The 26,833-nt window shown below is 40.5% G+C and overlaps 1 protein-coding gene across 1 annotated transcript in view; it reads left to right on the forward strand.

Annotated features, from left to right (window-relative positions):
* The window catches only part of CFAP70 (cilia and flagella associated protein 70), a 1,838,232-nt gene that overhangs the window by 1,211,907 nt on the left and 599,492 nt on the right, over positions 1-26,833 (forward strand). The window contains exon 18 of the mRNA XM_044079382.1: positions 6,705-6,881. Within this exon, the coding sequence (XP_043935317.1) occupies positions 6,705-6,881 (177 nt within the window). The remainder of the gene's footprint in view (positions 1-6,704; positions 6,882-26,833) is intronic.

Consider the following 26,833-nt stretch of genomic DNA (forward strand, 5'->3'; position numbering starts at 1 on the left):
AAACCATTGGAAAATTTTTTTAGTGTTCAAGGCAGAAGATAAACTTTTACATTTCAGACAAGCTCTCTCTATTCCTACTGGCAAAGTCTCTTCAGTGTGACTGCTTTTATGTGGCAGACTCAACCTCTCCATTCTACCACACAGAAACAAGATAACCTTTAACCTTTTCTCTTAACGCTTTTTTTTTTTAATTAGTGTCCACCAAATATTAACTGGGACCCTTCAAAAGGTCCAAGCTTTCATTGTCATGACCAGAGACAGAGAGAGAGAACGGTGCTTAACTGTGGAACAGCTGGATCCAAGGTCTATTGCGATCCAACCTGCTTGGATGATGCCTTGCTGCTGACAGAATTTTGCTGGTTGTCTGTCTTCTTGAAGTTTGTGTGCCATATGGATCATAATTCATAATGTCTGGATTTTTGGCTAATGTTTTCGGTCCATTTCCTATAATGTTGTACCTCTGGCTCTGGTGGATCATTGATAACTGAAGTCAAGAAGTGGTTGCAGACTTTTGGTTTGCTGACTTCGTGTCCTTTGGAGGTTTTTCATGCTGGTGGACAGCCTGTTGTGCTCTTTACTTTCTTGGCAATAATCACAAACAGAGAGAGACAGAGGGAGAGAAAAGAAAAGAGAGAGCCTTTAAAAACTGTAATCATGGTGTTCTTGGGGGTCCGACCATCTCCGCTAGGCTGTCATGCTTCTCTATTGATAGATTTTTTCAGAAGATTCATGCTAATGCAATACCTGTTATTCAGTCATCTTTCAAAGTCAGAGCAATAGTTGAAAAGTGCCATTTTTTTGGATTTGAGAGCAGTAATGGTGTCAGATCTCTTTGCTAGATCATGCCTCTCTGCTGTCAAGATTCCTTAAGAATTTGTTGTGTGATATGATTCATTTTTTTTGGTTCATTTTGCATAATATAATGGTTTCTGGCAAATCAATGACAGATTGCTGAAGACTGAAATCAGGAAGTGTAGCAGACATTTGCTTTTCAGACTTTGTATCCTTCGAAAGGTTCTTGCTAGAGCACAGTATTTTATTCTGTTAACTTCTAGTTTGTAAGGATGATATTTTCAAAGTATTCAGAGGTATCATCAGAGAGTTATTGTGATCCAACCATCTTTACTTGCACTTGTGCATGCGTCGGACATGCCTTTCCTCTTGTACAGATTTGTCCTGATTATTTGCTTAATTTTTTTTTTTTTTTGGTAATGATGCTTTTCTGATGCACCATTGAAGACTGAATTGACAAAAGGTGGATTTTGCTGTTTTGTCCTTTTCTAGATTGGTAAGGGTAATATTTAAAAAATAATAATAATAAAAATAAACCCTCAACTCTTGCTTTAACAGATGCAGTGCTATGGTGTTGTTTCTGAGAGCTGCATTGGCTTGACCCTCTTCGAATACGAAACAGGTTTTTGGTCGCATCCATGCCTCATGCCTATCTTACATGTCTGTTGCTTTTGGTCAGATCCTAAGTCTTCGAATCCAACAACAGAGTGTAGTTGTTTCTGAGATTAACTGGCTTGTTGTAGAGATGTGTTCCACTAAAGCAACACACCATATATATTATATTTTCAGCTGCTTCCTTTCGGTAATAGTTCTGTGGTGTTTCTTATGCTTTGAGTAGGTGAGCTTGCTTGCTTTAAGAGGGACTGAAAATTGGAACTATGCTGTTAATTGACTGGTACTATCTGTGCTGGGATGCACTTGTGTCATTGCCATACCTCTCAAATGTCCATATTTCTGATTCATATTTTTGGTCTGTTCCTAATGAAAAAATTGTGTTTTTTTTTTCAGTCCTTGTCCATCTTTTCTTGTGGCGAGAGTTTGAGAGGTGCTGGTAATTCTTTCAGTTCTATAGCTTTGCCATCTATAGATTTGGGGCTGCCTTCAGATCCGAGTCCCCTTTAGTTTAGGTGGACATAGATGTTGCTGGATCTGAGGGGATTCAGCTGTTGTCCTCCCATTGGATCCTGGACCTTTGACCCCCACGAAGAGTCCTTACTTCAGATGGTGTCTGAAGCCTTTCGTCAAGCCACTTTGGTTTAGATCCTGATTTTCCCTTGAATCCGAGACATTTGAATGTTGCCAGTTCTGAATTTTGTCACAAATGCCCTTTGACTTTCGGATCCATCAGGCAGAGTTAACAAAAAGGACAAAATATATATATGTATATATAAAGATTTGAATTTCTCTAGTTCAGATCAGAATCGTATTGGGAGTTTTTCTTGCTCTCTGGGTTTTCCTCTGGTTTGATAGCTTGGATCATGTTGTGATTCCTCACCTTTCCTGGTCATCTTTCTCTGATCCAAAAATCTTGGATCTGATGAACTTCAGTTACATAGTAAGTCATGTTTTGAGAACCATCTCCCCCCCTTTTCCTCCCACCAGACTCCTTGGGGAGAATAAGGATATGATAACATCAATGCTACACTAGAGTGAAATAAAATGGGCACCAGTAGACAGGAAAATTGTATAATAGAACTGTGTTTATACTCCTGCAGTATTTCATTTCAGGTTGTTGAATTGTCTGACTCATTTACTGGGCCACAGGGAGGTCCAGTTTGAATCTGTCTAGACCTCTGTCCGCTGTTGATCTGACCCCTCATAAGGTTTTACCATCTATAGTTTTTCAATCTTACTATCATTCAACATGTATTAGAAAGGCCTAATGAGTTCAGAGAATTATTGTCACAGGCTATATAATTCCCTCTCTCTCCTTTCTTAAATCCTCCTTCTCTAAGAAAAATCTTTGTTATTCTACCAGGTTGAATGAAATAGGCAACACTTGGAGTTGTAATGGATGTTAAGAAAGCAATTCATTCAAAATGTCTCACCAGACCTTTATAATCCGGACTGGAGACCACTTTGGACCACCCTGTATTGCATCAGTCAGTTCGTCACACTATTTTTCCATATGTTCACCACTCAATCTGTTCTTTCCTTTTGTAAACAAGGATGGTCGGGTGTGACCCATGGTTCTTCAGGATTTCATCTTTCATACAGGAGTGGGAGGACCATCCAGGGGGAACTTCATCCTCCTCCTGGAAACCTTTTTCATCTAGTTACAATCAAACCAATTGATTCTGCAGGCACTGACATTATTCTGAGTAATAATGATCATATTTTATTTAAGATTATAGTTTATTTAAGCATATTACACATAGGAATTCTTCTACTGATGATAACATACCAACAGCCGATCCGTTCTCAACCCTTTTCAGAGTTAATAGAATGACCCAAGTTTACACACAGCTTCTTCCCTGGTGGATGCAATTAAAAATAATTTAACAAGGCAGTTCCCTCATTTTTTTCAAAAACTAAAGCCACAACATGAAGAATATACAATAACCAGGAACCAGTCGACAAGATTTATTCACCTCTCCAGCGCTTCGGCAAAAAGCCTTCCAGGAGTACCCTTGAAGGCGTTTTGCCAAAGCGCTGGAGAGATGAATAAATCTTGTCGACTGGTTCCTGGTTGTTGTATTTTTTGCTTGGATATTTTTTTGCAGTTGTTTGTACATTTGGTATCTTAAAGCTGCAACATGTCAGTAGCTTGGTGCATTAATAAACTAGAAGGAATCAAACTTATCACAGGTATCAAGAGCCATAGAGAGAGTATGTGACAATGCACAACATCTTACATCTGAGCTCTAGTGCCACCTCATATTTCTGTCAAAGTAAACTAACTGAGCAGGCCCTTTTTACTACCTCACAGTTTATATCTCTACAATTGCGTGATGGAACTGATTATTTGTATCCCATCAGTATGACAAGACCAGTAGCTACTTCACACTGATCCTCCATCAGATAAATAGCTAAGAAACTCCTTCTCTTCAAATCTAAACAAATTAGCAATTCATTGTAAAGGCAGTGTCCTATACTCGGTCACCACAACCTATAATGCAATACACAATTGGGTGCAGAACTCATTGTAAAGGCAACAACCTATACTGAGCCAGGAGATATAACAACCTACTGACCAACAAATCAGCTCCTTCCTGACCGTTACAAATATGCTTTTCCTTTACTCTGACCTTAATCTACATATACTGTTCTCTCGGATATTTCTAATATAAATATGAGTCTGGTTTCTCCTATTCACTGTTTTTTTCATATCTTTACCTTTCCATTGAATCTTTACTAGGAAACTCTTCAGAAGTGAATGATGATTGCTGCTTTATGGGGTTGATTAAAATCAGATAAATTCTTCTCATTCACAGTCTCAACCCGAATATAAAAAAACCAAGTTAAATGCTCCAACCACCTCTTCGATTTCTGAGAAAGACAAAATTATATGAACCATCTTTATCGGATCTAATGCAGTCCAAGCCAGATCCATCTATGGCTGTACCTTCTACCTTAATAAACTTGCCTAGGATGTGGTATTCACTGTCAGTCAATCCAGTCTCTTCCACGGTACCCTCCCCCTTTCTAAAAAGACATAGATCTCCATCAGTATGTTCTATTCCTTCTTTCAGAAGCCTTACAGTACAAAATGTAGAGAAAGTAGTTGGAAAGATTCTCTTGTCGCAGAGCCAGTTTTTCAAACCGCTACTCACACCTACCCCAATGTTAATGTAGGATTCCAGGATTCTTCTCAAATTTTCACAATACTATCAATATTATTTTTAATGGTAACATTTGCTAACAATCTTACTTTACAAATCCCTTTGCAAATTACATTTTATTCTATATTCCTTGAAATATTTCCCCTGTAAACCTGCATTTTGATGCAAAAAAAAAAAAAAAAGAATAGGGTCATGTTGCATACTAACCCTTCTGTCCTTTCTAAGATGGTACACAAGTTTATAAATAAGGAAGAACAAAGGACTTTCTTTCCTTATCAAAACCACAAATGAATCATTCAGTCAAACCTGTGATGGCTTTCACTATATTTCCAGTCAGAATCTCTATGGACAATGTATGTACAGCTAAATCCTGGCCAAATTCTCATTTGCTTATAATACATTACAATTAGATCTGAGATCCAGTAGTACTACAGCCTTTGGCTCAGTCATACCCAGAAAAAATGTTCCTTGAAGTCCACCCAAAGGTTCAGGTAGCTGGGAATCTGACCCATAGGTTGAGGATGAATGAAAATTGACATCAGATAAAGAAGTTATGTACTTACCATAACGTTCCATCTGCGTTATCTATTTTCATCATCCTCAGCTCCCCACCCACCAACCCTTTCTCTTTCTAATGTCTGACTTCTGGAGCAGCAAGAGACTTCAGGACACTGTTGTCCTTTGTGTTGAGCTCCAAATGTGGCATCTACCTCCATATTTTCATAATTGGTTTGTGGAGGAATGAGATTCTGTTGTCTAGGATTAACGTTGTCATTTATTTATTTTTTACTTAATTAATACTTATTCCCTTGTGCTCTTCCTGTTCAGCTGCAGACAAGATCTGGGGGATGCTAAGGGTGGTGCATTATGGGTAAGGAAGGAAGTTGAGAGTTTGTTACAGGCCACGACTAGTGTAACCGGCCTAGTCTGATCCAACAATCGGATCCAGACACATAGATTGAAGATGAATGAAAATGAACAACACAGATGGAAAATTATGGTAAGTACATACCTTCTTTTTATTACGTATGAGGTGGGAATAGCTTTTCTGCAGAATGCTACTCTACTGCACTTTATTGTATTTAGTTTTAACTCCACAGTACACCAGATTTGTATATAACCCAGTCCTTTCTGGAGCATGTTAGTATCAGTGGATGAGCAGATGATAGTGCCCAGCTTGCAGTCATCAGCAAACTTGGTCAACCACATTTTAGATATATCAGTCTTGCTGTGCGCAAAATAAATGCTAAACTGTAGAGGGCAGTGTACTGATCCCTGAGGTACCCAGGGTACTAGCAGCTTTCACTAACTGGGATCTGTTTGACAGTCAGCTTGTAATCAGGTGGATAACATAGAGGTTAACTTTTTTTGTCTAACTTTTCAATATTTGAACAAGCACAAAATATATGGTAGATTATATCACAGCAGGCTGGGGACACTTACTCTCCAAAAATCATTCCTGTATTCTGGATTTCCCTTCCTCCTGAAATTAGGAATACTCCACACTTACACTGTTTAAATTCAAATTTAGCAAATATATTTCATTTACATTCAGCTATAATCAATAAAGGAATCCTGGATAAATATGCTACCCTCTTCCTCTACTGCCCTTCTTTACTTAATGATGTTCTTCCCCACTGTATATTTTTTAATCAAATCCTTTTTATATTATTTCTTCATACTTTTGCCCTACTATCTGCACTTAGTACATCATTTTTGTCACATTTTTCTTGACAGTCTTTGGAATGTGCTTCTGAATTTATCTTGTTTGCATTTAGCATTACTAGTCATTGTTCAGATTTTTTTTTCAGTTTCTGAAGATATTTACCTTGAATTTTCTTTGTTAAGCTGCTGTCATATAATCTACCATGTATTTGCTTCTTGTTTATATATGATTTTGGCTAACGTGATAAATGATTGCAAATGTTTATGTATGTTCTTTGGTCTGTCTGTCTTGTCTCTTGCCCATCTTGTGGTCGAAAGGGGTATGCAGACTACCTTGCCTGTTATTAAACATTGAATGTATGCAGTTAATTTAAAGGTGATGTGAAAATTGTGATTTCTTTAAAAAAAAGGTCTTCAGCTAAAAGTGAAAGAAATTGAGAGGAAGCTTTATGTTGCATTCTTCAGGTTTGTTTTATGAGACTGAAGAAAACATTATCGGTTCAGAAATGGCTTTTCAAGAAGCTAATAAGCAGCTTCAAATACAGATGTCATCCAGACAATCTACAGAAGAAGCCAAGGTCAGCTTACGAAGAAATGTTGAAGATTTTGAGGAGACTGGTGAAGTTTCTGGCCCTGAAAAAGGTACAAGTATCAAAGTCATATTATCATGTTTGTATTTCATTGTATTTTATTTTGGTTCTATAACTGGACACTTGGCAGTGATATACACAGAATGTGGAAAGACAAAAGCTCTTCCTAGAGAAAGTTATACCCACTCAGCCATGGCACTTCGTCTGGCGGTGTTGGATGTTATAAGAGCCAACATTGCATAAAAATATTTTTACTGATATAGGCATAGTTCACAATGACAATGTTAAGTAAGGAGTGGGATCCACAGAAGTGTACACCACATGTAGGCAACATTATACCAAGCGTAAAGTCACATAATAAAGAAGACAGGAAGCATTAACGGGTAGTACAGCACTACAGCAGGATACAGAAGGAGTAGTGCTACTATAGCTCACAGGAAAAACTTGCACAGACCTCCTAAATGTCCCTATTTTGGAGGAACATTCCTGTTTTCAGGCCTGATTTTCTCCTGCACACGATGTCCGTATTTTTGAAGTATGTCCCTATTTTAAGGTTTGATTTACCCCTACACACAATTTGCTGAATCCCCGTCATCACATGCGGTTTCTGAAGTAGTTTAGTACACAGAAAAATCACACTACATGTCCAACATTGTAGTGGCAACAATAATTTAAAGAATGAGGACACACATCTTACATCTTCCTTTTTCTGAAGCAAACTTGCATTACCCTTGTGCCATAGAAATTTGCAATATAGTTCTTTAAAGTCTGCAGATTTTGCACTGTCTCTTTGATAATGTACTTATATTTTTTCATTTTGTCACTCTCTGCTCTTTAAACATGTTTCTGAGTAGTATCCCACTTTCTTACGTGAAGCGGGAAGAGTCATGTGTTAAGTAGTATTCAGATGTTATGCTAATTAGACGTCCAGATTTTTAGCTGAATGTTCCTACTTTTCAAAGGCCTTTGGTACTGTTTTCAATGTCTGCAAGTTGAGAGGTTTGAACATGCATGCTTATGTACCCAAGGCACTTTGAATGGCTTTATGCAATGCAGAGGCTGCCAGCATCGGGTGACAACACTAAGGTATCAGTAGGGCAGCACAACACAAAAAAGTACACTATAGGAACAGCTATATAGGTGTGCACACCAAAGTGCACAACCTTTTTATTATATAAATGGTGAGTAAAAGGTATAAATCAGAAAGGGGAATACAGCAAGTAGGGAAAAATCACAAGGGTGAGCCATAAGGAAAAAATGGGAGGGGAAAAAAGGGGTATTTTTTGTGAGATAGATCACATTTTTATTATTACAAGTGAAGCAATGAAGGAAAGGGTAATGAAGAATGGCTTTGAGTGAGGTAGTGAAAGAAGGCAAGCTGCAGAAGTGGTCATATAAACATGTGACAGAGACATGATGGACAGAAAGGATTTGTATATAAAAAAGTGAGGTGGACAGTGGATGGACACAGACTGAGAGTGATCAGTTGGAGATGAGGAAGTGTAGGCAACAAACAAGGTATGGGACAATGACACAGAAGAGAAAGGTAACTCCAGAATGAAAATAGGGTGTGATATTGGCAAGGTTGGCTGCTAGATTGCCCCAGGGGGCAGCAACTCCACACATCATAAACGTAGGTGGCCACTGTCTTGGGCTAGTTGCTCCTGCAGTGAACTCAGAGCTGGGGCCCAACATTCAATTGACTCATCATGCTTCTGCAGAATATGCTGCATGTTGCCAGTGTTGGCATCCAGCTAGTCAGCGCACTTCAGCAGCCACCAACCTCTGCACCTTTCAGTGTGTCACCACAGGTGTGGAGTCTTCACTCGCCTCCTGAGAGGTTAAACAATGGCGCCACCAGCTCCCCATATGCCACCTTCAGCAGATGAGTTTTTGCCCCCCTCCGAGACGTAGACACAGAGGCCTGCTGTGACCTAGCAGCATATGCAGTGGCTAGTGAAGACTGAGATGAACTCCACCACACCACTTTCCACACCCTATAACCTGCCAGCTGTCAAAATTAGAGCAGGGGCCATCAAAAGCTTAGCACTTTTGCCTTTGTGTAAATCTGCACTTTCAGGGAGTAGGAAGTGGAGTATGAAGTCTCACTCAGGAGGCACCTGAAATTACATACACACACTATGTACAAAAATAATACGCACTATATATACATAACCATACACACAGACACCCATATTTTCTCCCCCTCTCTTTACACACACACACACACACACACACACACACACACACACACACACACACACGCACGCACACATACAATATATAAAAAATATATATATATATATATATATATATATACACATACATACATACATACACACGCGTGCGTGTGTGTCTGTCACTGGTTATGGGTATATAAAGTGCAATCCTATGTCCCTCCCATCTGTCTTCATGGTTAGGTTATCCACCACAACTTTGCATTCAGAAGCTTTTCCAGCACTCAAGCTCCTCTTCTTTCTCATGATGGACTGTGCCCCCGTTCCCCTGATCTTGCTTGCTGCTTCTTCAGCAGACACGATCCTCCAGTGATCATCTTGTCAGAAAAGAGATAATTGATTTTTTTCCCAAATATTTGGTCTTCTTGGATATTCTAGCATTATTATTACACTACTGTTGATATTTTCATCAACTTGTCTCTTCATCTTTGTTCCTTTCCATAGTCTTCTCCGGCCTAGTTAAGCCAAACAGTACTGCTAATACTTTTTTCTCTGGCAGAAAAAAAATAAAATTCTTTAATAATTTTCTTCTTCTGTCCTATGTCTTACATTTTTCCTTCCTTTTCTATTTTTCTACACACACACATATATATATATATGTGTGTGCGTGTGTGTGTGTGTGTGTGTGTGTGTGTGTGTGTGTGTGTGTGTGTGTGTATCTAACTTTGTGAGTTATCTCATTGATAGAGAAAGCTTTGAATTTTAAGAAGCGCACCAACTGTGAACACAAAATTGTACCCATGGATACACATGATCAAAGGTTGTTTGCCTGGAGCTGGAGCACCTAAATGCCAAATTTGCAAATCTTTTGATGGTCTTTCATAGATAGGAGAAATCATTTACTTCTCTAATATTCTGCCTCTCATCAACCTAACAGTTCTAAGAAAGATCAGTTCAAACCCTCAAAGAAAGAGAGAGAGATCCAAGGAAAAAGAGAGTTGAAGAAAAAGAAAGAAAGAAAGAAGCACTTGGATAGCTCTCTGCCCTCTTCTCTGACTCCTAAAATAGACAATCCTGCTGAAACAATTCTTGCTTTAGTTTTGTGTGTGTCTGAGATGGTGCCTTCTAGACATTCAGTGCCAATGGTTATTGACACCGAGACCATGATCATTCATGAGAGGTCCTGAGAAAGGACACCTCATGGTGCAGCCAGCCCTCAGAGATGGAGCTGTCATGGTTTCTGGGCTCCAGACATTCCTCTGTACCATCTCTTAGATCTACCATGTCTACCAGGAGTGTAAGTAATATTCATTGTGACTGAATAACAAGGCCGTTAGCTAGACATGCATGTCATCCCTTCTACCTCCACACCTAATAGGGGGTAGGGCAGACCCAACAAGTCCAATTTTTTTCACTCCTTCTCCATTACTCATCTCAGTTCATGTGGTTGCAGAGCTGAAACCAATCCTGGACCTTACCTTCTCCAGACAGTGCTAACAGCACCCTTTCTTTTGACACTGACCCTGCTTCCATCACATTTGACAGTGAAGCCTTCTGAGGTAACTAATATCTTGTTCCAAGTAGTCGGGATTGATATCCAGGATCTCCCAATGGGACTGACCTGTTTTGGTCCATTTATGGTTTCAGAGTCTTTAGTACTTGACACATTCGCTTCTGTCTCAGTCTTGGACCTGACTGGACCTTCAGCATCTGGGACATATTGATTGGTTCTGTCTGCCTTTTTCTGTTTTGAGACAGAGTCCAGTGTGTTGGCTGTTGTCTGGGTCTCCTCTGTGTCATCAGGTCTGACTTTGGAGGAAGGGAACACTCCCTCAGTTTCAAATTCTCCCTTAAGCACCAAACCATCAGAGACCTTTAGCTCTCAACACTGGTACCAAAAAAACCCAACTTAGAGCACCTAGTGTCTACCTTTCATCAAGGCCACAAGGACACTTCATAATGCAAGAATTCATGGCCAGTATAAAATTGAGGGAGTCCATCTAGACACAGATGCCTACCTCTGTAGCTTCTCCCAAAAACGGTAGTAGGGATGCTTCCTTTCAGAAAGATACTGATTCCTCAGGATCTGAGGATTAGGAAGAGTTTTCCTATTCTGAGTACCCCCATCCTACCCTGACCCTGATTCTGAAGATACTTCTCTTCTCCCATCTCCAAGACATATCCTCGGGGATACCCTGCATAAGATGAAGAAGGCTTTTAATTGGGAAAATAAGGACTTATGTCAGGCCCAAATCCATTGTAAAGAGCTTCTAAGTCTACCACCCCCCAGACTTCTAGCTATTCCCCCAGAACATAGTTTTATTTATTTATTTATTTATAGTTGTTTACTAGGATTGAGCTCTGATCAATAATGACCTATTTCAGGCTCACCACGAGTGAAATCCAAAATATTTCACAAACATAAACTACAAAAATCTAAGCAATAACAGAGCCATTCTGACTAATTACATAGAAAAAAAAACTGTGAATATACATTCTAGTGAACAAGCACAGTGCAATGTGCAATCAAGCAGAGTGGGTCATTCTTCAATTAATCTTGAGAGAGGAGAAGAGACTCAGCAGGCAGATTAGGTGATATGTCCTGTATTGAAGCAAGAGCATTTAGCTTGGATGAAGAAGTGCTTTTTGAGTTCCATTCTAAATTTAGAATAAATGTTTATTTCCTTAATGTCAATGGGGAGAGTTTGACAAAGAGTAGGTGCCAGAGAGGAGAAAACACGTGAAGTGTTACGGAGTATGGTTCTACAAGTAATGAGAGTTGTAGCTTGTGAGTAGTGTCTCATGTTGTATGAGGAGGATATCTCTCTGCACCCAGACTGTCTGCCATCTGCACTAAAAAAACTAGATCACTTCTACAGAGTGCCTGACACTCACAAGCATTTCTACCAAAATCCAAAATCTGATCCTTCATTGGTATCTTGTGAATCCTCCAAAGGTGCCTCCAAGGGTACAGATAGACACTTTTATCAAATGACGGAGAAAGTACACTGCTGGATAGAGTAGGAAAGAAGGAATTTACTTCTGCTACCCTCTCTGTAAGAACTGCTGATTCTCATTTTCACATATTGAAATATTTAGGGTCTCTAACAGAACAAATCATTTCTAAAACAGAAGGCTTTACTGACAAGACATTACAACGAGACATGCAAGAAAAGGCTGCAGGTCTCCAGATACTCTCTAAAATGTGGTTCTGATACAATGGATTTATCTTGTAGAGCAGCAGCTGTAGGTTCTGTCATTTGTAGACATGCTTGGCTGAGGACTGAGCCACTCTCTGACTAGGTAAAGGTGAACTCCTGGATGCCCCACTGGAAAAGGAGTTCTTTCTTGGCCCTCCTGCAGAAAAGTATTTAAGAAGTTGGACAAAAAGTGTAAACAAAAAAAAACTGTGAAGGAATTCTATCTCTCTCCCACTACTAGATATAATAGAAATTATCCTTTTAAACCGTGTTTCTTTCCCCTCAGGCAAGACAAGGTGAGGTCTCCCAAGCAAAGAGACCCAGGCAGTCTAGGAGGTGGCGACCTGATCAGCACCCTAAGCATGGGGATTCCAAGAACCCTATCCTCCCAGAGAAAAGCTGTGACTATGCACAACCCCCATCCCTCAATCCCACCCCCTCCCCCTCCCTGTAATGAATAAACTGTCCTCTTTCCTGCAACAATGGAGACTCATAACTGGATACTAGTGGGTCTTGTACATCATGGAAAAGGGTATTCCATTCAGTTCAGGAAAAGCTACCTTTCCTAGGGATGTCAAAACCTCCTAAAGAACAAGAAGGTCTTCTCCCTCCCATCTTGCTAGATCAGATCTTTTTCAACAAGGGTCCATTCAGTCAGTTCCTGCAGGGGAAGAAGGTACAGGGTTTTACTCAAGAAACTTTCTCATCTGGGGGGATTTCCAAGATGGCTGCACACTGAGTAACAGCTTGTTTCTCTCTCTCCCAGTGTGGAAGCAGAAAATTAGAAGAGAAGACCAGCAGACTTGTGTTTATGGGTAAATTTCAATATCTGGCTAGTAAGGACACTGCCTGGATGCCAGGAATAAAGGAAACACAGAAGATCTGGAAAAATCTGCTAGAAAAATAAGGAAGAAACACTGACCTGGGAGAGTTCTGCCGCTGTACAGCAAAAAGTAATGCAACCTCCAGACATGACTTCCAGTAACCTACAGGAAGATATAAGACAACTGTCCACAGATATGGTTAAAATAAAAAAAACACTGATGGAGTATATCAACACAAATAACAAAATGCTGGAAAATGGAAGAAACTTTAAACAGATATTTTGATGAGGTGATAAAGTTGCAAAAAAAATCAGAGGTCGAAATTAAGAAAAGGCTGGCTGAATATGAGACTGCTCAGGAAGAGACATTTCAAAAAATAATAGAATTAGAGGATAGTGCACTAAGGAAAACCTGAGATTTTCAGCTATATCAGAGAATCTGAAATAAACAGACTGTATTAATTTTATGAAAGCACAAAATAAGCAACTGAAATGGTATTCCACAGCAGGAGTTGTTAGTTGAAAAGGCACATTGTGTGTATGCTCCAAACCTGGCTATAAGAAAGCAACCAAGACCTTTAATAGTAAAGATGTTATCCTACCAGCAGAAGGAGTTGATTCTGACAAAACCGGGACAGAAGGACAAAGTACTAGAAGTGGGAGACAGCAGAGTGTTTGTGAAGAATGATTACTCATTGTATACCAGAGAAAAGAGGAGCAAATATATTCAACTGTTCAGGGAATGCCAAGATGCAGGAGTGAGATTCAAACTGTTGTACCCAGCCATCTTCAAGGCATTCTTCCCTGGAGGGACAAAATCATTTTTGGTGAAGCACTTGCTAAGGAGGAAATACAAAAGTTTGTCCAACAAAAAGTAAGCTGTGAAACAGAAGGAGATTTTGCTTCTTGTTCTTCTGGTGATAATGACCACAGAGAGTATGTACCTGTGAAATCTTTTCAAAATTTTCAACAGAAAATGTTGGAGAGAAGGAAGGGAGCATGAAAGTTGACTAGAAGAATCGACAATACATTCAAAATGAAGAGAGAGGATTTAGGAGATGAACGGTAATAAAACCAGTAACTAAATGTGGGATTACAGTGCAATAATTATATTTATGAAACATGGCAGAACAAGAAAATCTGGAAATATTGGACTTTTTCAGAATTTGTTGGATTTGTGGGGGAGTCTAAAGCATATGCCCTACTTCATGTCATTAATGTTTGGAAAAGTGCTTTGGGGAGGGGAAGAGGAGGGAGTAAGTTAAATTTAAGTAAAGATGTTTTTCCCTTAAATAGTACTATTTCTATGGTGAGTGGTTTTCTTTACATGCTATAAAGTATATATTTTTTTCAGTTATATTTAAGTGTAATGAGGATTGTAAGTAGGTGCTGCTGTTCTTTTTTCTTTCTCCTTTCTTCTCTTTCTTCTTGTTCAGTTTTAAGAAATGTAGGCACTATAATGTAAAAAAACTGGTTAAAAAAGCAAGACAAAAGAAAAATTATTGTGATTTTCTCATTCTTGCCTGGAGGAATGACTGGATTAAGGACCTTAGATTGATTTAGTAACAAGTTTTAAGAGAGAGCAAGTAAATAAAAAAGAACATTGAATATTATGAGGCTTTTTTTCTAGCAAATACATGTATGTTCAGTAGCAATTTTTCAGCTGGTCTTCATGTTTCCATGGAAACAATCTGATAAAGTGAAACTGGCTACAGTCTGGTGGAAAGTGATTGACTGAGGAAAAAAAAAGAAAAGAGAAACTGGCTAGGAGATAATGTTCTCTGAAAGCATTCAGGTATTTTCCCAGTTGAAAGAGCTATAGAGAAAAGACAAAACCAATTAGCACTTAGTAGAAGCCCAGGCTGCATAATGTGTCTTAGCATGTTTAACCTTTCTTTTAGGTTAACTCAAGTCTATGAGCGTGACTATCAGTATGAGACTTTTGTTCCTATTAGGAGGGTAAAACTTCAATATTTGAAGATGTACATAGTTTTGTGTGTTAGTATTAAGTTAATAGGTTTTGAGGAGTATTGGGATGTGTTTTTTTTTCTTTGATAGATCTATGCACAGCCCCCCCGTCCCATCAAATAAAATGTTTTCTAAGATGTGACATAGGCTCAAATGAATATGACAAGAAACAACTGTATAAAAGTTCAACCTGTCAAACAGTGTGCTGTTACACATAGCTGGACAAAAAAGTGTTATACATAAAAGGTGGGAATAATAACTTTTTAATGCAATGATGCTTTCTGTAACATATTTAAATGTCAATGGTCTCACAGATAAATACAAAAAAGAAAGAGTAGTGAACTATATTAAAAATGTAGAGTGCAAATAGCTATGTTACTGGAGAGACACTTAGAAAGAACTGAACATGTGAATTTTGATAAAGAAAGGTTTTCAGGATGGTTATTCAACATAATACCTGAGACAAAGGAAAAGAGGAGTACTTGTATTAATTGCAAGAGGAGCTCCACTAGTGACAGAAGAGGATAAAAAGAGAATAATGGCAGATTTGTAGTGCTAGGGGGGCTACTGGCAAGGGAGGAGGATTACACTGGCATGTATTTATATTCCACTTAAAACTGCTATAACAGAGCTTAAGAAACTTCTGGAAGAAATAATCAGTTTTCAACAAGGAATATTACTTATAGGCAGGGATTAGAATGTGATTTGCAACAGTAAAGATGTGTCTGGGGGCCCAGAAGGGAAAGTATAATCATTGGAGGGTAGAGTTTTGAAGAACTTTATGAAAATATTTGGCATGGAATATGTGAATTCAATAAATTTACACATTCCCCAAGATATAAAAACTGGGTTAGGCTAGACAGGATTTACATTTCACAGGAACGTGTGCATTTAATTGAAGGTCTTGATGTGCACCCAGTTACTGTTTCAGATCATGCGCCAATAATAACTAAAATAAAAACACAGGGTAATGAAATAAAAATGAGACACTGGTGCTTTCCCACCTATCTGTTGAAAAGAGACAAATTTAAGGAATGGGTAGGGGAGATTATTCAGGAGCTATTAGAGAGGATAGAAATTTCTGAAAATAGCTAGAGAGTGGGATAAAATTAAGGTGGAGTTTAAAAATAGGGTGGAAAGAAAAGAAAGGGAGCTGTGATTAAGAGTAACAAGAATTATTTAGAGGGACTGACAAATAAAGTATTGCAGAATGGGGAGAATCTCCCAGAACAAGAAGAGGATCAACTGCAGAATGCTAAGCTGAAAATAAGGGATTACCTCGATAATATGCACAAGTTTACAAAGATTGCTGTTAAGCAACTGACTTTTGATAATAACAGTAGAGCACAAAACCTTTTAGCACAACGACTCAGTGTTAGCATAATGGTTTAGGTATTTACCTTACAGATACCAGGTGCAGGGTTTGATTCTCACATGCGGTAATTAGCTAGACATAAAATAGCCCACAAAAGTAGTTAGCCTAGTACAAATCTATGAACCTCAGGCAACAGAAAGTAGAAAGGGTTGTTGCCAAGCTAGGGAGTCCATAACAAGGAAGTAACAAGAGATCCTGTAGAGGTATTAGAAATATTTTGGAAATTCTATGAAAGTCTGCATAAAGCAGAGAAATGTGGAAATCAATAAAAGACACAAATGGAAATGTTTATGGAAGAATTAAATATGCCAAGGTCAGAGGTAGATGAGACTCAATTACTAACAGTTAGGATAGGAGGAGATGAGATAAAAATTGTGATGTGTAACCAATCTACAGGAAAGTCCCCAGGAATAGATGGTATTCTGTGGAAGTTTGGAAGCTAAGAGGGAAAAACTGATAAAGATCTGGAAGGTTTTGTTTAACAGTATTTTAAGAGGAGGAAAAGTGCCAACATCCTGGAAGAAAGCAGTGATAGCTGTAATACCTAAAGGAGGTAAAGATCCATCAGACCCAGTTTCATACAGGCCCATTTCAATACTAAACCATGATTATAAAATGTTCATGTCTGTAATGGCTAAAAGAATGACAAAAGAAATGTCAAAATTGATAGATATGGATCAGTGTGGTTTTGTGGAGGGGGGGGGCAAACATTTGATCACATTAACAGAATATTGATGATCCAGAGGGAAGCAGAATGTAAGAAAATAACCATTGTTGTTGGTGGGTCTTGACACAGAAAAAGCATTTGACAGAGTAAGCTGGGACTTTATGAGTAGGGCAATGGAAGCATTTGCATTTCCTGAAAAAAAAATTATAAGGTTAACACACACACACAGACACACACACACACACACACACAGACACACACACACACACACACACACACACACACACACACACACACACACTCATAGGTTCATAGGTAGGTACTAGGCTATCGGCCATGGGGCCTATACAAGCCCAGCCAAAAAGGTACTCTGGCTTTTGCCACCCAAGAAAATTATTTTCCTGTGCCACTGTCGAGCAGAGCCACAGAGGTGATTCCCAGGGTGAATTTCTTATTTCCCATCCAATCATCAAGATTTTTCTTGAAGAGTGCTAATGAGGAGCTTTGTTTGATATAGGTAGGTAGTTTATTCCAGAGTATGGGAAGTCTCTGGGACAGGAATCTATCCCTCCGGCATGTTCTGTTAATTGTGGTGACAAGGTTTAGGTCCCTAGAGCATGTAGCTCAGAGGGATTGGGATTTCTTTAAGTGGAGCATGTCCAACAGCTCTGGGTTTGACATAGCTTTGTATGTTAGGCAGAGATCACCTCTGAGTAGGCAATATGCGACAGAGTAAAGCTGGAGTTTTTTGAGACAGTCTGTGTAGGGCATCTGTTTGAGGCTGGTAATCCTCCTTGTGAGGTATTTCTGCGGCCTTTCCAGTTGTTGTAGATGTCTTGTGAGGTACATACCAAAAGGGGCATTGTACTCTATAATGGGTCTAATGAGTGATGAGTAGAGGGGAGCAATGACCTCTTTTTTTCTGGATGGGAAACCTTTTGTGATGAGGTGTGCCACATAGAAGGATTTCCTGACTACTGTGGCGATGTGATTATCAAAGGAGAGACTACTGTCCACCTGTAATCCCAAGGTTTATTATCACACTGTTGGTGTTAAGTATACTACCGCCTAGGATTGTAGTTCATGGGTACAGAGTTTTTAACCAAAGGGGATGACAATGCACTTTTTGGCATTGAGCTTCAGGCCATGGCTTTGACACCAGGCATCTGTCTCTGTGATGCCCTTTTGTAGGATGTCCACATCGTTAGGAGTTTCGATTATGTCTCCTAGCCTGCAGTCATCTGCAAACTTCTTTAGCCAAAGACCTTCTGTGTTAGCCAGTACATCAGAGAAGTAGATACCAAACAGGAGAGGACTCAGGACTGAACCCTGTGGTACTCCACTTGTCACTGGTCTGAAGTCGGATTTGGAGTCTGCTACTTTCACAGTGTGGGTTCTGTCAGTGAGCCAGTTGGCAACCCATCTTGTGACAGGGATTTATACCTAGTTTAGTGAGATTATCTATAATTCCAGAGTGGGGGATGGTGTCGAAAGCCTTGGCAAGATCTAGATAGGCTGTGTGAACCACCTTACCCTTGTCTACGGCTTTGGTGACTGCTTCAAAGAAGTCTATCAGGTTTAGGAGACATGATCTGCCTTTTACAAACCTGACCTGGGTGGGGTCCAAGGTTTGGAGGTTACCAATGTCTTTGTTTATGAGTTCCATGATGACACGTTTCATGGCATTGCAGACCAGGCTCGTCAGGCTATTAGGTCGATAGTTCCCGGGATTAGTGGTGGCTCTGGGCACAAAGCCTGATGCGAGGCTATTATTGAACATGGTGCTTAAGTGGGGAGCCAGTTTGTTCTGAAGTTCATGTAAAACGCAACCTGGGATGTTGTCCGGTCCCATGGATACTGTGTTTTTGGCTTTAGAGAGTGCAGCTTTTACCTGCATAGTTGTGATTACAGGGACTCTGCATTCTTCCTGTATAGATATGGGCCCTTTAGGGGGTGAGAGAGGGGTAAAGTTAGCACTGAACCTATATGTCAGGATGTTGGCAATATCAGTTGGTTCTGTAGGTTTTGTGCCTTTGTGCTGTAACTCAGAGCAGATCTGGGTATTGCCATCTAGATTATTGACATAGCTATAGAATGCTTTGTGGTTGTCCTTGGATTTAGTGGCGATTTTGTTTTCGTAGCTAGCTTTGGAGGATCTTATAAGGGATCTCAGCTTCTTACTGAGGCTGACCAGGGAGCTCCTCCACTCATGGGAATTTACTCTCTTTTGCAACAGTTTCTTCCTTCTGTTGTACAGTTTGTTTATGGCAGGGGACCACCAGATTGGCTTCCTTTTTTGGAGGATAGAGTCTTGGTTCTGTTAGATAGCATGATCCATGCACTCGTGTAAGTGCTTATAAAGTGCATTTGTATAGGATTCAGCAGTTGTAACTCTATTGTCCATCTGCATGGGTGTCATGAGGTTCACCACTTCTGTCTTATGAAGCATGAAGTTGGCTTTGGAGAAATTTTTTATTGTGGTTGTGTATAGACAACTTCCAAGTATTTCAGTCAGTACTGTAAGCACTGACACAGACTAGAAATTGATAACTGAATTCGGAGATGAAGTTTTAGGAAGAATGAAGATAATCACATGCTTCCAAGCAAGAAAAGTGATCCACAAGTTATAGAGAGAACAAACAAATCTGTCACAAGATGAGTTATAAATAGGTGATGAACCCGAGGAAGGAGGGACATAAAGGAAAATGACCTGACAAATCAGGAATCTCAGGTTTTTTAGGCTGTGTATAAAATAGAATCTTGAAAAGGATGTATTAAGAGTCATGAGTATAACAGAAGGAAAGAGTAGAACTTGATGAGGCAAAACTAGGGTTTTGGTAAGAAGGCAGTTTATTAAAGCACTTTGATTCCATGTAGGCTAGATGCATGATTATTTGAGAGATTTGAAACTGGAGGTGAGAAGCATTTTTTTTTAATTTGTGATGAATAGAGTTTTTATTTGCATCTTTGAAAGTTTTCCTTGGCAGTTTTGATAGCAATACAACATTTTTAAGATCAGGATACAGAAAGTGCACAACCAGATTTCCTGAAGCTTCCCAATCTTCCTGGACAGCATCCTTCTGGAAGATCAAGGCTTTATTGTTTTTAATGTATTGTGCTTTCTTATTTCACAGTTTTTGTAAGCTGTTCCTATATCCCTTTGAAGGTCAACACTGATCTTGCAAGCAGCAATGTCCCTTGAAACCTTGGCTGGTACATAAATGCGGTCATGTATAGCCAGAATTGCTAAAAGCTTTCTTCTCAGTACTCTCAGTTCTTCACTTTCTCCATTAGGAACATGGTAATTTTGTACACGCATACGGTATTATGCTTCTTGACATGTCCTGTGTCTTCAAAGTTCTTTGGTCAAAGCAAAAGTGTTGAAATGTGTCTGTGGAAGCCCCCCCCCCCCCCCATTATCTCAACTTCTTTTTTTCTGTTTGTTTGCTTACTTGAAAAATGGATAGGGAGGTCTTATTGCAAATGAGAAAAAAGAGAAAGCTTAAGAAAGGCAAATTGCCAAATGAAGCAGCCAGAGAACATAGCAAAACATGGAATTCTCCCATTTCCAGTATTGCTACTGAAGAAGGTACTGTCATTCAAGTGACTCCCAAAAGCATGATATAAATTAATTATAAAAAGTACCAATTTTCTTTTCTACAGTCTCAGTAGTGTCAAAAGGGAAATTATAGCAGCACTTCCTTCAGTACTTTGGTGTCTGTTGTGAACATATCAGATCCAGGCATTACAATGTTGGATGAACTAGGCCCACAATTACTTAATTTAATTCATCATCATCATCATCATCATAATAAGCCCCACACCCTTTGGGATCAGGGAGTTATGTTAACTGTTCACACATCTGTTGATTCACAGCCACTCTTCTACCTTCTACCTTCAATTGTCTGTCGAGTGTCTTCTCTCATACAATCCAGCCATCTGTTGGCTGGACTTCCTCATCTCCTCTTGCCTTCTTCCTATTCTCCCAAATGTTCTTTACCAAATTGTCTTCTGTTTTGCTGCACATTTGACCAAGAGCTGTAACCTGATAACTTGAAGTTCTGTGCAGATGGGACTACTTTGTCTTCTGCTCTGATGTCATACGTCTTCATTTGTCCCACAATTGACATTCCAGTGCCTATCTTAGGCACTTCATCTCCATCACCTCAAGGTTCCTCACCTGCTCTGCTTTCACTGCCCAGGTTTCTGTGCAATGCAGAAGCAATTATCACAACACTGTTTTGTGCACCTTAGCATTCCCAGTAGCTTATTTGTTGGCACACATTGGCTATTAGGGGTTTGTAGGCATCTTCCACTATTACCACGGATCTCTAGTAGATCTGCAAATACCAATGCCCCTTTTTGGTGATATTAGTCAACATGACTAAATCACCTACAGCCAGCTTTAATACCAATGAGTGACTAGCCCTGCCTGATGTGGCATGCAGTCTGTAGTCTATGTCCTTCTATCTAGAGATACCATGAAACATAGCTGATGTTGAAAGCAGCTGTTCTACAAAACTCCTCCCCAGATAGGAACCAGCTGGTGTCTTGGCTCCTGCCCATGACTCCATTTGTTTTTGGGTGAACTCTGTTGGAACACTTCTCAAGTTCAACTGGGAAGGCAGGGTTTTAACATCCAGCATATTTTTGAGAATTGGGAGGAACCTCATACAGATGGGGAGAAGAGACCAACTCCATAGAGACTGTGACTGGAAATCAGAATCAAACCTTGACATTATGCCTGCTTAGCTATTATACCACCATGTCCTGCAGTGTACAGTTACTCCATTTCATTTAGCTCCTGTTAAAATGCAACCTTCATTTGACTATAAAACCTTTGCAGGGGAGTATTTTGATATCATGGAAAAGGAACACATTGAAACTGCACTTCTGTGCATTTGTTGTACTTATGTCATTCTTCAGATAGAGGTATGAACATTTGCAGATATCCATGGGGGGGGGGGGGGTTCAAGAAGGAAAAAAAACAAAAAGGATTCGGTCTGTGTCTCATCTGGTATAGCTGAGGGCTTTTACATGATCCAAATACGATTCATTTTCCTGATAAGAGTCTAGTAATGGAAATTCTTTCTCACACTTTGTAGGTTCTCCCCTGAAGATATTTCATTTCAAAAGACTATATATTATGGGTGAATGTTTTACTTGGTTTGTAGGGGATTCCTTATGTCCAAACAGGACAGAGAAAATGATGAAACTTGCAGATTCAATGAGAATAGTACCAAAACATATTTCCCAGGATGTTTTGAAAGCAAATGTCAGTATCCAGATTCAAAGGCACTGTGACGCCCATGCACTGGCCCAACAATCACAGAGCCTCAATCCTCACCACTAACACTAGTGAGGGGCGTCCATATAGGGAAAGGATAATAAATACACACACAGTAAAGTACAATTTCTCTAAAGACCACACAGAGATCATAGTCAGTTGGGGCTGGTTTCTCCCTTTCTCTCCAGGTCCCCAATAAGACTCCCCCACTAGCACAGCTATAGGGTCCAGATCTCAGCCTATTGGGCAAGCTAAAACCTCCGGCACCCTCTCTGACCAACCAGTGCTTCGTGTCCCTGCCCAAGTATCTGACACACACACACTTTGAGATAAGATTTTATACAACCACACAGACACTCCTGGGGAAGGCTGGCACAGGTTCGCCAGCTCTGCCTCTTTTACCCAGACTATACAGTAGAAATCACTGCCACCACCTAGATAGTATTTATCAGCTACTCAAAGGTCGTTATTAAAGGGTGTCCAATTATTACTGTGCAATATTATTATCCAAATGGTAAGTGTGACTGAACAGCAAAGCTTATTTGAAGTGATTTGGTACAGTATCACTATATACATGCAATGTACTCTTAGAGCTTAAATTATCTATACACAAACCAGCCACAGTTGAAAGGTTTAAAAATATTTAATAATAAATAAAAAAGCACAAAACAATACTTCTTACTACACAGTGCCAGTAAAGAGTTCAGAGATCAGAGAGAAATACTTAAAATAATACCGTAGAAAACTTCCAACATCACAGAAAAGTACTTAGTCTAATCTTCCTAATTCCTAGCTATTTCTGAGAAAACACAGTTCTAAAATCCTACTTACATCTAGAGCAAGACAGTGCTGCTGACGTTGGATGTTCTCAAGACAAATGTTCTAATGCTCTCATTCTTTCTCTACTTAAATTGATAACACAGTACCACTGATTCATTTCAGATTACATCATTTCTTTCTGGTTCCCAGGCTAACAGACTCTCAGAGGTTAATAGCTCCATTGATCATGCAGCTGGTCAGGAACCAGAACAATAAAAGAAATTACACATGCAAATTCTAGCCATTAACTCTGGCCTCAAAACAATAGGCAGAATTTCTTCATCCAGACATATCGGCTCTGAATTTTGACATCAAAGACAGCCATAAAATGCTTGACTTAGCTTTTTTACAGCTGAGTGCAGTTTGCAGTTCAATACCCAATGCAGTCTTTTCACATTTAAGAGAACAAGCCAGTGGCTTACATTAATATTTACAAATGACAGAATTATCTACAAAATTCTATCATGCTAGGCTGGCAGCCTTCACCTATCTTCACACATCTCCTCCCTGGAGAACTCAAGGTAGTTTTTCAAATGACTCTTGAGAAACGTTGCTTGAGAGGATTAGGTCTATCTGAGTATACCTTACCCCATTCCCTGTCTTGAGAGCCCATCTGCATTTGCATTGCTAATCCCACTGTAGTGCTGCACTGACATATCATATGCTTACAACCCTAGGCTCCTTCTTAGCAACTAGGCATTTTTCTGGCTGGCTTTATTCTTCCTTGTCAGGTCTGTAAGGGGGCAGCTACAGTACTATAACTGGGGACGAACTTTCTGTAGTACCCTGCTGTCCCTAAGAATGCCCTCACCTGTTTTTTGGTAGCAGTTGCAGGCTGTGCCTGAATGGCTTCTACTTTGGCAGGTTCTGGCCTGATCTTACCACTCTCCACTCTGTGTCTCAGGTAGGAGACCTCTGCCATGCCCACCTAACATTTGCTGGGCTTAATAGTCAGCCCTGCCCTCTGTACTCTGCCCAGCACCTCCTTGACATGCTGAAGGTGCTCTTGCCAAAAATGGCTGTAGATGGCAATATCATCTAGGCAAGCAAGGGCAAACCCTCCTGCTTCTGCTAGGACATGATCTACCAGCCTCTGGAAAGTCGCTGAGGCATTTTTCATCCCAAAAGTTATCTTTGTGAACTCATACAAGCAAAAAGGAGTCACAAAGGCTGACCTCTCTTTAGCACTGGGAGTCAATGGCACCTGCCAGTAACCCTTGGTAAGATCAATGGTTGTAAGATACTTAGCCCCACCCAGCTGCCATAGGGCCTCATCTATCCTAAGCATCAGGTAAGCATCTGACTCTGTGTGACTATTTAATTTCCTGTAGTCCACACAGAACCTGGTGCTGCCATCCTTCTTTGGTGCCAGCACCACTGGGGAGGCCCAGGGACTGTTGGACTCTTGAATTACCCCTAGTTCCAACATTTCCTGTATCTCCTCCCTCAGAGTCTGTTTGACTCACTCAGGCACCCTATAAGGGGCCTGCCTAATAGGCATTTGGGGTACTGTATCCACCCGGTGCTGCACCAGGTGCACCCACCTGGTGCACCCGGTGCTGCACCAGGTGGGTGCACCCTGGTTTTCCAGTGAACATGTCCCCAAACTCCTGTAACACTGCTCGAATTTCTCGAATCTGGGTAGGGGATAGCTGCTGTGACATTGCTACCCCTTCCACTGAGGTGTCAGTCCAAGTCTCACTGAGGAGATCAGTCACCAGATCTCCTTCAGACTCCTCCTGCAGTCCACTGCAAATGCTCAGTACAAAGGCCTCCCCATCATAGTAAGGTTTCATCATGTTAACATGGTACAATCTGTGCCCCTGTCTCCTTCCTAGCAGTTCTACCATGTAGTTAACATCACTTACCTTTCTTACCACCTTGTAGGTTCCCTCCCAAGCTGCTTGCAGCTTGTTGTGTTTGACAGGAATGAGAACCATTAGCTGCTGCCCTACAGCATAGTCTCTAGCTCGAACATTCCTTTCATACCATACCTTTTTTTGTTGTTGGGCTTCTGCCAGGTTCTCCTGGGCCAAGACCAAGATTTCCCTGAGACTTGTCCTGAGGGTTAGGACATATGCAACAACAGACTCCTTTTGAGATTCACACTCACCTTCCCACTCATTACAAATTAAATCTAGAAGTCCCTCACCCTATGCCCATGCAGCAACTCAAATGGTGAAAAAGCTGTGGATTCCTGGGGAACCTCTCTGTAAGCAAACAAGAGATGGGGCAAATATTAGTCCCACTCCCTCTTAAACTGGTCTGCAAATGCCCATAGCATGGACTTGATTATAGAGTTTAACCTCTCAACAACACCATTAGTCTGGTGGTGGTATGGGGTGGCCTTCAGGTGCTTCACCCCACAGGACATCCACACACAAGCCAGCAGGTCTGACATGAAACTGGCACCTCTGTCAGTCAGTATTTCTTTTGGGGAAACCTATCCTGCTGAAAATCTCTAACAAAGTATTTGCCACCTTTTCTGCCTCAGTGGAGGACAGGGCCACTGCCTCAGGGTATATTGTGGCATAGTCTACTACCACTAGGATATACTTTTTCCCTGTGGAACTTGGGGTGCTCAGAGAGCCCACAGTATCCATAGCTACCCTCTGAAATGGCTCCTCAATCACAGGCAAAGGCATCAAAGGAGCTCTCACCTTGTCTCTTGCCTTGCCTACCTTTTGGCACTGCTCACAGGTCCTGCAGTACCCTGTTACATCTCTGGAAATTCCAGGCCAATAGAAGTTCTGCATAATACATCTCTTTGAACGTTCCATGCCCATATGACCTGCAAAGGGAATATCATGGGCTATGTCCAGAGGATATATATCAGCATATCGAATGCTGAAAACGCCAAATGCAATTTCATCGAACTGAAATCGAAATCTCAAAAGAGTGAACTGACGGAACATCAATTTCTTTCCCAAGGAAAGAAATCAGTGTTCTGTAAAAAAAATTAAATACTTTAAACACTGACAGAAGTGGGGGGCTTCACCGCCCACCCACCCCCCAAAGTGGGGGGTTGTGCCCCCCACACACACCCCTACTTAAATATACCAACTCTGAGACCACACCACAGTGGAGGAAATAGCAAACTCCGATGACGGCCCACCAATTTCTTTCCCTGGGAAAGAAATCAATGCTCCGTCAGTTTGCTGTTCTGAGATTTCAAACATTTCAGTTCGATGAAATTAAATTTGGCATTTTCAATATTCGAAATGCTGATAGGAACCCTGTCCAGAAGTACTAGACAGTAGGCTCTAGGCACCACCAACTGCTGTACCCTCTCACCTTCTAGCCCTCCCTCAGGGGTCCACTCTATACAGTAACCCTTTTTCCCAGTATACAGATTCCCCCTTCCCTTGAGAATCAGGTGCCGAACTAGCTACCTGCCTCAGGCCTTGCAATGTAATGTCTGAGAGCTTAGCCTGTCTCAACTTTCTCTTTGTAACTTTTCCCAGCTCCCCTTCCACAGTCAATCTGGCATCCTCTGACTGCGGTGCCTCACTGTCAGCCTGGGTACTACTACTCACCTCTACCCTTGCAGTCAATCTGTCCAGGGGAACATCAGTACCCACAAGCAGCCGTGTCTCACCTTCAGTCCCACTGCTACAGAGTAGCTCCCTGTCTGAAGTAACCACCTCACCAGTCCTGGCTGCAAGTATGCACTCTGTTTGGGTATCCC

Source organism: Protopterus annectens, chromosome 8.part0 (assembly GCF_019279795.1).
Source record: "Protopterus annectens isolate FY-2018-M chromosome 8.part0, PAN1.0, whole genome shotgun sequence".
NCBI lineage: Eukaryota > Metazoa > Chordata > Ceratodontiformes > Protopteridae > Protopterus > Protopterus annectens.